Source organism: Bufo bufo, chromosome 1 (genome assembly GCF_905171765.1).
Source record: "Bufo bufo chromosome 1, aBufBuf1.1, whole genome shotgun sequence".
NCBI classification, from domain to species: Eukaryota; Metazoa; Chordata; class Amphibia; order Anura; family Bufonidae; genus Bufo; species Bufo bufo.
The window spans coordinates 247,346,852-247,360,403 of NC_053389.1; the positions used below are offsets into that span (position 1 = coordinate 247,346,852).

The 13,552-nt window shown below is 42.9% G+C and overlaps 1 protein-coding gene across 8 annotated transcripts in view; it reads right to left on the bottom strand.

Moving 5' to 3' along the window:
* Positions 1-1,680: 1,680 nt before the first annotated feature.
* The window catches only part of CNOT4 (CCR4-NOT transcription complex subunit 4), a 90,578-nt gene continuing 78,706 nt past the window's right edge, over positions 1,681-13,552 (bottom strand). For 5 of the 8 annotated variants that reach the window (XM_040438308.1, XM_040438334.1, XM_040438313.1 and 2 more), the window contains 2 exons: positions 4,583-4,795; positions 1,681-3,537 (listed from right to left, as the gene is read on the bottom strand). In XM_040438308.1, the coding sequence (XP_040294242.1) occupies positions 3,233-3,537; positions 4,583-4,795 (518 nt within the window). In that variant the 3' untranslated portion in view covers positions 1,681-3,232. The remainder of the gene's footprint in view (positions 3,538-4,582; positions 4,796-13,552) is intronic. The other 3 variants (XM_040438344.1, XM_040438339.1, XM_040438320.1) reach the window with 1 other exon arrangement.

Consider the following 13,552-nt stretch of genomic DNA (forward strand, 5'->3'; position numbering starts at 1 on the left):
ATCCCATTCACTGCTATGGGACTTCCGAAAATAGCCAAGCGCACTCACACACCCCACTGATCAGCTGTCTCATGCAGCCACTGGCTCCGGAAACTACATAGTGGATGGAAGGCTCTGATCTCTGTGTAGTTTCAGATGCATTGCAGCTCAGCTTCCATTCACTTGAATGGCAGCTGATTTGCAGTACACCAGCACGGTCACTACAGAGCAGACAGATTAATTTACCTCTGCCCACTACATAGTCTTGAGTGCCAGTGGCTGCCGCAAACAGACGGACAGGTTGAGGTGCTGGGTCCCCCACTAATCTGAAATTGATGACATATCCCGAGGATAGGCCAACAATGTCTAAGTACTGGTAAACCCCATTAACTTTAAAGGCTATGGACATATTGACATTTTATGTAAAGAAAGTTGCACTAACTCAGGCTGCAATATTTATTCTTTAATCTGTACTGAGCTCCTTATGAAAAATTCTCAAATTGACACATCCTTCCTTTCAATACATGATGGATCTGTGTGTCTAGGATGCTGCTGCTTTTCCCCTGTAAACTGCCTAGTGTACATTTTCCTCCCTATCTACAGCATGTGAGCTACACTCTTTGGATTTCTTTTTTCACCAATTTATGTTCATTCAATTATTGGGGCCTCATGTATTTTATTAGAATTTTGAGTAAAGGTTATGTTTTAAGCCATCCATATCCTCGTTTGAGAAGTATATTTCAGGGTTTGGAAGAAAAAACTGCTGTTGTATAACCTCCTGCTATTTCCTCTAAAAAGGGAGGGGGAGAGCAGAGTCACAGGCACAGAAGCAGTGATCTGACATTTGTCAGCTTCAGCAGCGCATTCAGTTTCAGATTTTTGCATTTAGGAAGCAAATAAAGAATATTTTAATTGCAAAAGGTGTCCATAGCCTTTAAGGCACTAAAACTACATAGAATAACTGAAATCCAGCATGTTAGGAAAAAACAACAAAAAAACAACATACTCACCTGCTCCTATCTGTTCTGACTCCATCCTGTAAAGTTCTGGACAGGTGGGTTCACGTGTGCTGTTGCACTCAATGACTGGCCTTAGCAGTTAAGTCTCCCCAAGCAGCATGTTATACATCAACTCTGAGGCCAGCCATTGGCTGCAGCAGCGAATGTGACCCTACCAGTATGTTTACCGGACAGGGAATGGAAGACTAGTGAGGGGAGCTAGGGACCCAGAAAGCAGCCGTGGGGAGCATGCGAGTCATTTTTTCAACAGGTACAACGGGCTGGGGTTCACATTTAAACTCCAAAAAACAAAGGTTGTCCAATCTGGACATGTATGACTATCAACAGCATATGCCATAAATGAATCATAGGTGTAGGTCCCACTCCTACCTCAAGAACGGGGCCCTGCCATTAAAAGACGTATGGCATCCTCTCCGTTCACCCCTATGGGCCTTCTGAAAATAACCAAGTACACTCGCTTGTATATTTTTGGAAGTCCCATAACAGTAAATGGAGAAAGCCACGCATGCGCAGCATCCTCTCAATGCTGGGTCCCAGTTCTTGAGATATGTGCAGGTCTCACCTTTGAGACCTGCACCTATCAGACATTCATGGAATAACCCATCAATATGTCAAATGTCTGGATGGGGCCCAACCCCTTAAGTTCTGCTCCCATTTACAAAAAAGGAATTCCACAAACTGATTTATCATCAAGTTTTCTGTTTTATTTAAGATTTTAGTTTTATTCTGAAGACAGAGGTACATTTTCTTGGTTTAGTTTTAGCGTCAGGTTATAACCATGTTTTAATTTGTCATATTAATTTTCCCCCCTCTCAAAGACTTCTCCTCTTCTCAATCTTTTTCAATACTGCAGATAATAACGCCAGAAAAGTTATACAAATTCAGGAGATGGGTCGAAAGACCTGCAAGTGATTTCCATCATCCTTGATGATGCTGAAACTGTTGGACGCTGAACTCCAGGATGTGATAAAAGATCAAAACCAAATATTTGGGATTTTTTTTTTCTGAAGAAAAATGGCTACCTTTTCCAAATTCCTAAAAAATTCAGGTAGTGACTTGAAAAGAAGGCAGCAAATCCACTTATGTGCAAACAAAACACAGGTCTAGGGAAGCAGCATATATATTCATGATGACTGGAACCTTACGGGATTATCTGGAGTTGTTCCGAGAAGACCAAGAGTGACTCGACACCAGAAAGCAATTACACCAACACCTTCACAGATCTTCAAATAACAAAGAATAAATGAAATAATCAAGTTTGCACTGATCAAGAGAGAATACTCAAAAAAGGCGTTCATGAAATTTTGTTTTCCTGAAGCTGAACATATCATGGATTCTTTTTAATTAAAATGCAAAACGTGCCCAATTTTTACTATGGCCTGCTGCTGCTCACATCTTGAAAAGCACCATTGTATATGGCAAACATTACAATCAGCTTATACGGAAAAAATTTTTTTTTATAATTGGCTACTATGGACAAAAAGTTGCCAAACATTGTTCGCTTTGTCTCAACCCCTTCAATGGCGGAGGGGATCGAATATATATATATATAATTTGTAAATCCAGCTCCCTTTGGTCCTGAACAAAGTAAAGCATGAAATGGTGTGTTCCATCAGACGCTACCGATTTACAAAACCTTGACCAAAAATAAAATCCAAAAAGTTAAATGGCATTTAATTTTCATGGTGCTTTCCCCACAATAACTTTTAAATTACTGATCATGTTAGGTTTCTATTCATCATCCCTAATTTTATATCTTAAAATAATTTCTGCTACTTGTAACTAGCTAAGATCTCAGAGCTGTTAAATCACTTTTTTTAATTAAGCTTTATTTTTTTGAAAAAAAAAACAACATTCTCATGCAGCAGACCAATGATTTCTCGATTTGCATTTTTTTTTTTTTCCTTTTTAAAGTTATATTTGATTTTTATTTCCATCTCTCTCTCTCTCTTTAGTGGTTCAGGAAACTTGTTGGTGCTTTCGGATGTAAATAAACTAGTCACCTCAGCAAATGAACTTCAGCACTGCTAGAAATGGCGGAATCTCGCTTCGTCGGTTGTCAATTTTGTAAATGAATGGGTGGGGGTTGGGGGGTTGTTGGAGCCCCTTGTAACCAAGACTCTGAGAATTCTGGAGAAGGATTGTATGCGAAGGAAACACTGAGGATTTGATTTTGACATTTGAAATTGGTGGGGAAAGAATTCCCCAAATTTCTAAAGTGTCCCTTTATATTTTCAATGACGGTCCAGGGCTGAGCTCTGTAGTAGATCTGTGGGGGTTTTGGTTGGTGGTCTGAAGGCTGTCTGAAAGCCTGGGGGAGGAGAGTGGAAACTGGCAGGGTTTGTTGGGGGATGGTATGGGCTCCAATTTGCTCTGTGTAGGGGTATCTGTGTGCTGAACAGATTGTTATGAGGGTGGTGGGGAGGTATAGAGCTGCTGGGGCCGTCCATTTCTGTCAGGGCTTGCAGTGATTTTAACCAGTGTGGTGGATTGTCATCTTGCAGAGGTTCTAAACCATTTCCGGTGGATGATGGAATTCCTATTTAAGAAAAAAAAAAAAGAAAATTGATAAAATTGTGGAAAACCATGCAGTTATATTAAGTTTCTTAATTCAGTTCAATAGTTACCAGTAAAAAATAACTAAACAAAATATAAACCTGAAAAAACACATACAAAAGCCCGTATTACACTGCGCTCATTTGCACTGGCCTTATTACAGAGGCCGATGCAAACTGCATGTTGGAGGAAAGATTGCTGCCGCACTCGTTCCTCCCGTATTCAGTTCTATTGTCATCGTTGGCAGCAGATTCCAAGGAGATGTTCTGCTGATAATAGGGCATCTTTCATCCTGAAATACTGACCAAATAGCACTTGCTCGATCAGTAGCTTGATTATACAAGCCAATTATCGGTAATGAGCGTTTCCTATAAATGCTTGTCCAATAGCCTTTAAACTAGGGTGTGTCCGAATTGTACACATCCCCACTCACCCAAAGTCAGAGACAAAGATGCATACTCTTTCAGAAACTTAGTTATCACAATAAAGCAACATATCATTTTACATAGAACGAACTGCTGAAATAAACTATGTATGGCGCCAACATATTCCACAGGGCTTAAAAAAAAAAAAAAGGCCGTTTTCCCCCACGGTAAATGAAAAACAAAAAAATTTAATAAAAAAAAAAAAAACAGCAAAAATTCATATAACATACAAGCAATCCTTTCATCCTACTGAACAAATGTGGAGTATGGTTTGAAAGTTCAAATAATTTTGCCCGCAAACCCCACTTTTTTTTTTTTATTACTCATTTAATAGAAGTCATCTGAATTTTAGTGTAAAATATTGAAGAAAAGAAAAAACAAAAACAAAAAAAGACCTCCGGGAAGTAAATTGCATTTTTGCAGTGGAGGAAGATAGATACAAAATGAACACAGCCAGACCCAGGAGAGTTCTTCTGCAGCTAACGACTGGTATTTTTTTCATGAATGCAACATATACTTGGCCGCAGATGCCGATTATATGGCTGTTATGTCCTTGACGGGGCACTTCGGATGAGATGTCAATGAAGTGGAAGAAACGATTACCTGTGATTATGGCGGGATCCATCCAGCTGGTCGGGCAGTCCCAGTTCAGGCTGTTAGTTGTGGCATTGTTGGACGTTGGTGCACTGTGGGTGGCGTTTGAAGGGGAAGAAGCATTGGGCAGCCCACCAAAGTTGATGTTTATGTTGGGCAGAAGTGCCCTTAGCCCGTCCTGCCATTCCTTCATATTTATACTCTCTACTGAATTGCTGTGGTCTGGGAGATTTATTCAAAATAAAAAATAAAAATAAAAAATAAACATAAAAATATAAAAAGTTATTAGAAATTTTTTACTTAAGGGTAAGTACGGTAGAAGTTTTTAATTTTTTTATTTTAATTTAAAATCCAAAAGTAACTCGGTTTTTGATTAAGGGGTAATGTGTAGTTATGCTTCAACTCTCAAATACTAGATTAAAACCAACAGAAAAATATGCCAATTTATAAAAAACAAAAACATTTAAAATGATAAAATTAACATTAAATTCAGGATGACTGCGTATGATTTTTAAAGCTCTCTTTAAATTGAACAAATATGTGCAAAATCTATAAAAATTCTAACTTTATAATGTGTAATAAAAAATTTATGTATACATAAAATTATTCTATAGCTCGATGCACGTATTAGCGTCAGATAAAAAATTGTATGCCTGCTGCCTTTAAACAAACATTGTACATTAGCTACTGCTTAATTTTCCAAAGTACCGTGTTTCGATAGGCCACAAAGTGAAAACGTTTAAATGTTTTAAAAGCTGTTAAATGTTTACGATTTTTTAAAATTTGCATTGCCATTTTTGTCAAAACTGGTTGCTAAAACACAATTAAAAAAGAAAAAAAAAATATGACTTAAATAATTGTGTGTTGGAAATAAGCATACTCCACATTTATTCCTAAATTCATTCTCAATTTCCAGAGCTTCCCAAGTGATCGTCTCTCTCCATAATATACATTTCACCTTCAACGGACAAAGATTATACATGGTCACTTATTTGTACTGCAGTTACATTAGTAGGTTAAATAAGCCAGACGTCAGACGTAGACGCTTATTGTACCAAATTAGAAGAACACACCCAGATCTTGGTAACTTTAAAGGGGATGTCCTATTAAAAATATTTAACAGTTTTCAAACTAGCACCTGGATCTGAACATATTTGTAATTGCATGTAATTAAAAATTTTGTATGGTCACTGTTATTCAATAATATTTATCTCTATAGTGCCACATGCTGTTTGTTTTCTTTTTTGTTATTTCTGTGTCCACCTCGCTGAAGTGGATGCACATGCTCAGTTCCATCCTTCAACTGTCACCAGAGCTGTGATAGGGAGAGAACTGCAGCAGACAGGACACACCCTCTGAGCTGCCAGCTTGATATAAATCTAGAACAGCAACTGATACAAATTTTTTCATCCATCATCTGTGTAACTTACCTAAAAGGGCTGCTAGCATTAAAGGGGTATTCCCATCTCGGACCTGCACCTACAACGAAAGTGGAGCAGGGCGCACTGCGGCTGCGCAGCCACCCTTAAATCATTTCTATGGGGCTCCCAAATTTTTTTCCGTCAGCACGGGAGCGGTGGTCACGCAAGCTTGGTGCTCTCCCATTCACTTCTATGGGGAGGGCGCTTGGTGGTGAAAGCTGGGTCCTCAAGATTGGGAGTGCTGCGGTTTTTACAAATCTTTTCTGGCTATCTAGGGGGCCCACAGGTCAGGGCCTGACACTGCGAGCACTGGCGCCAAATCTGGACCAAAATAGGTCATCTAGTGGTGCTGTCCTGTCTTCACTTTGTCAATGAAAGCCGGGTCCTCAAGCCATCAACCTCCCCGCTCTCTATATAGTGGCCCGGGTGTGAATGTATGCGATCAGCTATAAGGCCGATTGCATACTTTTAACCCCCTCAGATGCTGTGGTCAAGTGTAATCACTGAAGATGCTGGAGCCGTGCCTGCAACAGTGTTCCTTAGCTGAGATTGGGTAAGCTGTAGTATGGTGGTGATGGCTCAAAGTCTGAAGCAGAGTCTGATACCCATCACTGGTATATACCAATACGGGACAGCAGGTGGCAGCACTGTATTGGTATAAAAGTATACAATGAAGCGCTGTGTATACAGCTGAGGAGGTGATCTGCCGCTTCCTGTCCTGGCCCGGTGATCATGTGACCGCCGGGGCCGGGAGAGTGCAGGAGCTGACGGGTCTTCCATAGACCACGATCATCCCTGCACTGAGGCTGTACAGCTCTGTATTCTGCTGTACAGCCTCTCTGGGGGGTGTATTTACCCTGTAACTGGGGCTACTATGTCAGCCCCAGTTACAGGAGAAATCGTCAAAAAAATAAAAATTAAGTTAAATGTCCCCCAGAAGTCTTTTACCCTTTATCACACAAAGGGTATAAAAAATAAATAAATAATAAATCCCCCCCCCCCCCAAATCCGTTATTTAGACAACCGGCTCTAAAATATGATCTAACCCCATTAGGTGAACGCCGTAATAAACATTGCGCCAAAACACCTCCCAAAAAACATAATGTTAATCAATCGTACCCCAAAATGGTAGCAATAAAAATGTCACCTCGGCCTGCAATAAACAAGTCCTCACACAAGACCATAGCCAGAAAAATAAAAAAATATGGCTCTATGAAAATTGTAACAAACTTTTTTTCTTCTAAAAGTGCTCTTATTGTGCAAAATGTAAAAAAAAAAAAAAAAAAAAAAAAGAAATATTTGTTCGCCACGTCCGTAACAATTGGCTCTACAAAATATCACATGATCTACCCCATCAAGTAAACGGTGTAAAAAAAGCAAACAAATAAAAATTATGCCAAAACAGCCTTTTTAGTCACCTCACAAAAAACATGTCAATCAAAGTCGTATGAACCCCAAAATGGTAGCAAAAAAATTTCACCTCGTCCCGCAAAAAACAAGTCCTCACACAAGACTATAGCCAGAAAAATTATAAAAATAGGGCTCTAAGAAAATGGCAACACAAAAACTAGATTTTTTTTTTCTAAGAATGTTTTTATTGTGTAAAACAAAAAAAAAAATTTAAATAAAAATTGACATATTTGGTATCATTGCATCAGTAATGACCGGATCTATAAAAAAAATCCTATGATCTACCCCATCAAGTTAACGGTGTAAAAAAAGTATATAGAAAAATAACACCAAACTGCTTTTTTTGTGACTTCACCTCCCCAAAAATGAGATAAAAAGCAACCGGAAAGCCAAAAGTACCCCAAAATGGTGCCAATAAAAACTACAGTTTGTCTCGCACAAAATAAGCCCTCACGCAGCTTATACAACAAAAAATCCAAAAAGTTAATCGCTCTTAAAATTCATGACAGAAAATTCCATGTTAGGTCTCTTTAACACGGGCCTTGCAGGTGACGTGCAGGAAAATGCACAATTTTTCCCCGCGAGTGCAAAGCGTTTTAATGGGTTTTGCACCCGCGTGAGAAAAATCGGCATGTTTGGTACCCAGACCCGATCAGTGTTGTGTAAATTTTATTATTTTCCCTTATAACATGGTTATAAGGGGAAATAATAGCATTCTTAATACAGAATTAGTAAATTAGGGATGGAGGGGTTAAAAAATAAAAATAAAATAATTTTTTTTTTTAACTCACCTCATCCAGTTGTTCGCGCAGCCCGGCTTGTCTTCTTTCTTTCTTCTTTGAGGACCTGGGAGAAAAAGACCTTTGGTGATGCCACTGCGCTCATCACATGGTCCATCACCGGTGATCACTGCTCTAATCACATGGTCGATCACCGGTGATCGACCATGTGATTAGAGCAGTGACGTCAGCAAAGGTCCTTTTCCTCCCAGGTCATCAAAGAAGAAGAAAGACAACGAGCCGGGCAGCACGAACAAGTGGATGAGGTGAGTTTAATTATTATTTTTTCACCTCTATTTTGATTTAATTCCTATGGAATACCTAAAGGGTTAACATTATTTCTAAAACCAGTTTTGAGTAGTTTGAGAGGGGTCGTTTCTAAAATGGGGTCATTTATGGGTTGGTTCTATTATGTAAGCCCCACAAAGTGACTTCAGAACTTAACTGGTCCTTAAAAAAGCCGACTAGAAATTCTTAAAAATTTCAAAAATTGCTTCTAAAATTTTAAACTTCCTAACGTCCTAAAAAAATAAAAAAATTACATTACCAAAATTATGCCAACATAAAGTAGACATATGGGTAATGTTAATTAATAAATATTTTATGAAGTATCACTATCTTAGGGCTCATGCACAAGACCGTATGTATTTTGCGGTCCGCAAAAAAACGAGATTTTTGTGAACTCACTTGTAATATCTCTCAGTTTTCATTGGGGGGACACAGGACCGTGGGTATAGCTTGCTGCTGCCACTAGGCTAGAACTGTTAACTCCTCCCCTGCAGGCTATACCCCCTCCAGCCAGGAGAGAGCATACAGTTTGTGTCCAAGCAGTAGGATAAAAAAAACGAAAGAAGAAGAATAAAAATACACAAACGCCAGTGGTCCGAACCAAACCGAGGACGCACCTGGCTAACCCATCGCTAAACAATAGCGTCAAAAGGAAATATCCATCCTGGGTGGGTGCTGCGTCCCCCAATGAAAACTCACCGAGACAGATTTTACAGGTGAGTTCGCAAAAATCTCGTTTTCTTGCTCGTTATCTTTGGGGGACACAGGACCGTGGGACGTCCCAAAGCATTCCACGGGAAGGGAAGAGCCCACACCTATGGAAAAACGCCCTCACGGAAACTCAGGACACTGCCGCCTGCAAGACCTTGCGGCCAAGGCAGCATCCGCCGATGCAAACTTTGGTGAACTTGCGCAAGGAGGACAAAGTCGCTGCCTTGTACAACTGTGACGCTGACGCATGGTGGAGATGTACCCAAGAATCCCCGACCGCTGGTCGGGTGTACCGTAACTCCGCCAGGCGATGCCTTTCCCCGGGAGCGGAATGCCTCAGCAACTGTCAAACAGATCCACCTGGAAAGTCCCCTTAGAGGCCGCTGAGCCTTTACAAGGACCTCCAGGAATAAGTAGGCAAGAGTCCGTACGGTGGACAGAGCTAATAATGGACAAGCAAACCTCCGAGCCCGAATCCCATGGCTGCTGGAGAGCTCGCTCCCTAGAATACGAGGGAGAAAAAAAAACAATGTCTGTTGACGTGGAAGGCAGCGACTATCTTTAGCAAATAAGAAGGTATTGGGCGGAACACTGCCTTATGTGGGTGCATGACAAGAAAAAATGTACGTACAAGAAAGGCGCTACCAACTCCGAAATTCACCGGGACGGATGAGCACACCACCGGGAATGCCACCTTCCCAGAAAGAAAAGGGGAAAAGAAGACGTCGCTGAGAGAGGTCATGTTCCTAACCGAAAAGCCACCAGGTCGTTTTGACGAAACCAGGTACCTGGCCTTAACTCTGGAAGCAGAACCAAAAGTCCAGGACCGCAGGATCCTCCAATGCTAAAGAGAAACGCTCCCTAGGAAGCGGTAAATTGGTAGACCAATGCCCCCAGAGGCGCAGAGGCTTATGGTGAGACTTATAGATGGAGAAGCTGGTTGATAAACCACAGAGAAAAAAAAGCCTGAATCGGGCATGCCCAACCGCAGTCCAAAGAACCAGTACCTGGGAGATGGGTAGAAGTAAAGCCGATGTGAGGATCACCAGCGGTGGGAAGCCTCGTCAGCGACCATATATTGACAGATTGGCAACACTGCCTGACGGGGAAAAATGAACCGGACCAAGATGATAGAAATACTCTTGCCGGGTGAAGTGCGATGACGACGTCCAACGCCCCAACCGTACCCGAGAAACACTGGTCACATAGGAAAAAATTGTGATGGGATTCCAGAGCAGTACCGACCATGGCTACTGGCCAGGAAGACAGAAGGAGGAGGGCGGCAACCATTCAGCTCGAGGAGGAAGAAGAAATAGAAAGGGTGTTCTGTTCCAGGAAAGAAACGTCTATGAGCGGTGGCAAGATGTGATAGCAACCCCGCTCTGTCTGGCGTGGGGAGTCTTATAGTCTACCAACGCAATGGGCAGTGAAAAAGTATGACCACCATAGGACTGACATGACAGACATTAGTCATGTCTTGAGAGGTAAGTGTAGATACAATTAGCACACCCAGGACCAATGGGAAGGATTCCCTGTAGAAAGTTGGATGTGGTGGGCGCCACAGCCCACCAGCCGGGTCTGGAAATAGAAGGCCACAAAACGAATACCCGTGCAAATGCAGATGAGGGGAAGGTAGTAACCTAGGAGCTACCAAGGCTTGCGGGGTGGCTGTAAACCCTGAGCCAGAGAAGGAAAAAGACAGAAGGAGAAAAAAAAAAGAGGCTAGGTCTAAAGCCCGTTCCCCATCTGAGACTGGCGCTATACAGAAATAGCCAAGGATTTAGTGGCTGTGCAAAAACTACACCTGAGGAGGAAGCCATGCAAAGGGGAGCCACAACTGTATTGCTAGCTCCATACCCCAGCAGAGGAGGGGGCCACACCGCAGAGGCCACCAAATACAATGCTAGAAGAATCCGCCACCTGACGAAGGAGCTGTGCAGTAGGAACCATAGTATGTAGTGGTAACGCAAATACCACTCACACAGTAGTAGCCACTGCCTGCCCCGTAAGCACAAAACTGAGGGGGAGGCCTGAGGATATCCCGTAGAGGCAATGGCACCATACTGCCCCAGTTAAGTAGAGCTAACCTTAAACACCGTACCTGGAAAGGGCGCTAAACAGGAGCAACTGCCAAAGCTAGCGCCAGGGTATAACCCCTACCTGAGGGGGATGCCCCCCTGCAGCGACTACGAACTCGAGCACTAGTGTAAAAGCTGCACCTGTGGAGAACACGCTATAGTAGCTAAACCAGAAAGCCAGCATAACAACTTTCCGAGATAAAGAGGAGTGGTGGATAGAGAATACAGAGTCCGTGAAACACTCGGCTCGCTAGAACGGACTCCTCATATTATGTGCAATAGCGTATGCACTACGTATTGATGAGGACAATATCATGACCGACTGGAACAGTGGAGGCCCATGGAGATGGGGGTCTCTAGGACACAAGTGTTGCTAGGTAACCTCCTGAAGAAAGAGGATGTCATAATCATGCCCCAAACCAGCACCGAAAAGAAAAGGATACAATGTGGAAATAGCCACCGTATCCACTGGAGGCACCCATATACCACTAGATGAAGAGTACCGGGCACCTGCCAGTACCGACTGTTGCCACGCCCCGCTTGTGAAAGGAGCTAAGGCGGCGTAGTTGAATTGCAGCATCCCAAGATGCTTAGTTATCCCCCGTTAGCGGATCACTTGTGGAAGGGGGTAATGCAACAGGAAGCACAATGATGGCAAAGCGACTGATGAAACTGCAATACTCCGCCTATGGAAGGGGATAGAGCAACAGTCAGGACCGTATCCAATGGTAGTGCAACTACCCTACCTATGGAAGGTGGTAATGCATACGGCAAACAGTTAAGCCAGTGGTAGTGCAATTACTCAACCTATGAAGGGGGGTTAATGCTTACTTACCTATTCCTGTTTACTCACCTCATCTTCATCCTCTTCTCTTCCCTCTCCCCAAGTGGACCTGCAAGGTCACCGCCTCAGCAGCTAGCACCGGAGTGGCAGGAGTCTAGTATGGCGGGAGGGTCTTTTTCTTTGGCAGACCTAGGTGACCCCTTGGCTGGCGGGAAGCAGGGGAGCTGGGCTGCCCTGGATCCTCCTTTTGCTTCTGTGGGGAGGTAGAGCGGTGATGGACTCCGACACCGGCCTTGCTCCCCGGGATAACAGAGAGGCTGGGCGACTGTTTCCCAAACCTAAAAGGGAAAAATAAAAAAAATCAAACAGAGAAGCCACCCTGCTTAAGGCAGGGAGGTCTGCCTCCTACGGACACTAAGCTAAAACTGATATGCTCTCCTGGCTGGAGGAGGTATAGCCTGCAGGGGAGGCGTTAACTTTTTTAGCCTAGCTTCACCTCCTAGTGGCAGAAGCAAGCTATACCCACGGTCATGTGTCCCCCAATGATAACGAGCGAGAAATACGGATAACATCCGTGTGCATTTCGTATTTTGCGGAACGGAATAGCTGACCCTTTATAGAACAGTACTATCCTTGTCCGTAATGCGGACAATAGGACATATGCTATTATTTTGTGGAACGGAAATATGAAAACGGAATGCACACGGAGCAACTTCCATTTTTTTCGCGGACCATATGCGAAACCAAACGGGACACGGAGAGAAAATACGTTCGTGTGCATGAGCCCTTAAAAGCAGAGAGATTCAAATTTAGAAAACAGTTAATTTTTTTCAAATTGTCATTAACTTTTGGATTTTTTGTTTTTTATAAATAAAGGTAAAACATATTGACTCAAATTTACCATTAACATGTAGTACACTTTGTCACGAGAAAACAATCTCTGAATGGCTTGGATAACTAAAAGCGTTCCAAAGTTATTACCAGATAAAGTGACATGTCAGATTTGGAAAATTAGGCCCCTTCTGGAATTGTTTAATGCAGTGTGCAGAATGCACCTCACAGTCAAGGGTTCTGGGTGTTAGACCGTCACTGACAGGAGGAGAGGATAGATCAGTTCAAAAAAAACTCGGGAAACCCCTTTAACGCCTTAACGACCCAGGACGAGAATGCTTGTCCTAAAGGGTCAGAACTTTGTGCCCCAGGACGAGCATTCTCATCCTGCGGTCCTTCCGTTTCCCCATGTGCAGTGCCGCAATCAGCGGCAGGAATCCGGCTGTTACTGACCGCCGGATCCCTGCTGCATCCACCAGTATCGGTGATAACGCGGATGCGGTGGATTAACCCCTCATATGCTGCGGTCAGCGCTGACCGCGGCATATGGGAGGTTTGCGCTCCCTCTCCTTAGCCATCGGGTCTCCGCGCTGCGGTGGCAGGGACCCGATGGTTGCCAAGGCAGCCCCAAGCCATTCCAAGGCCTTGGGGCCCAGCATGTACGGAGGCCTATGAGG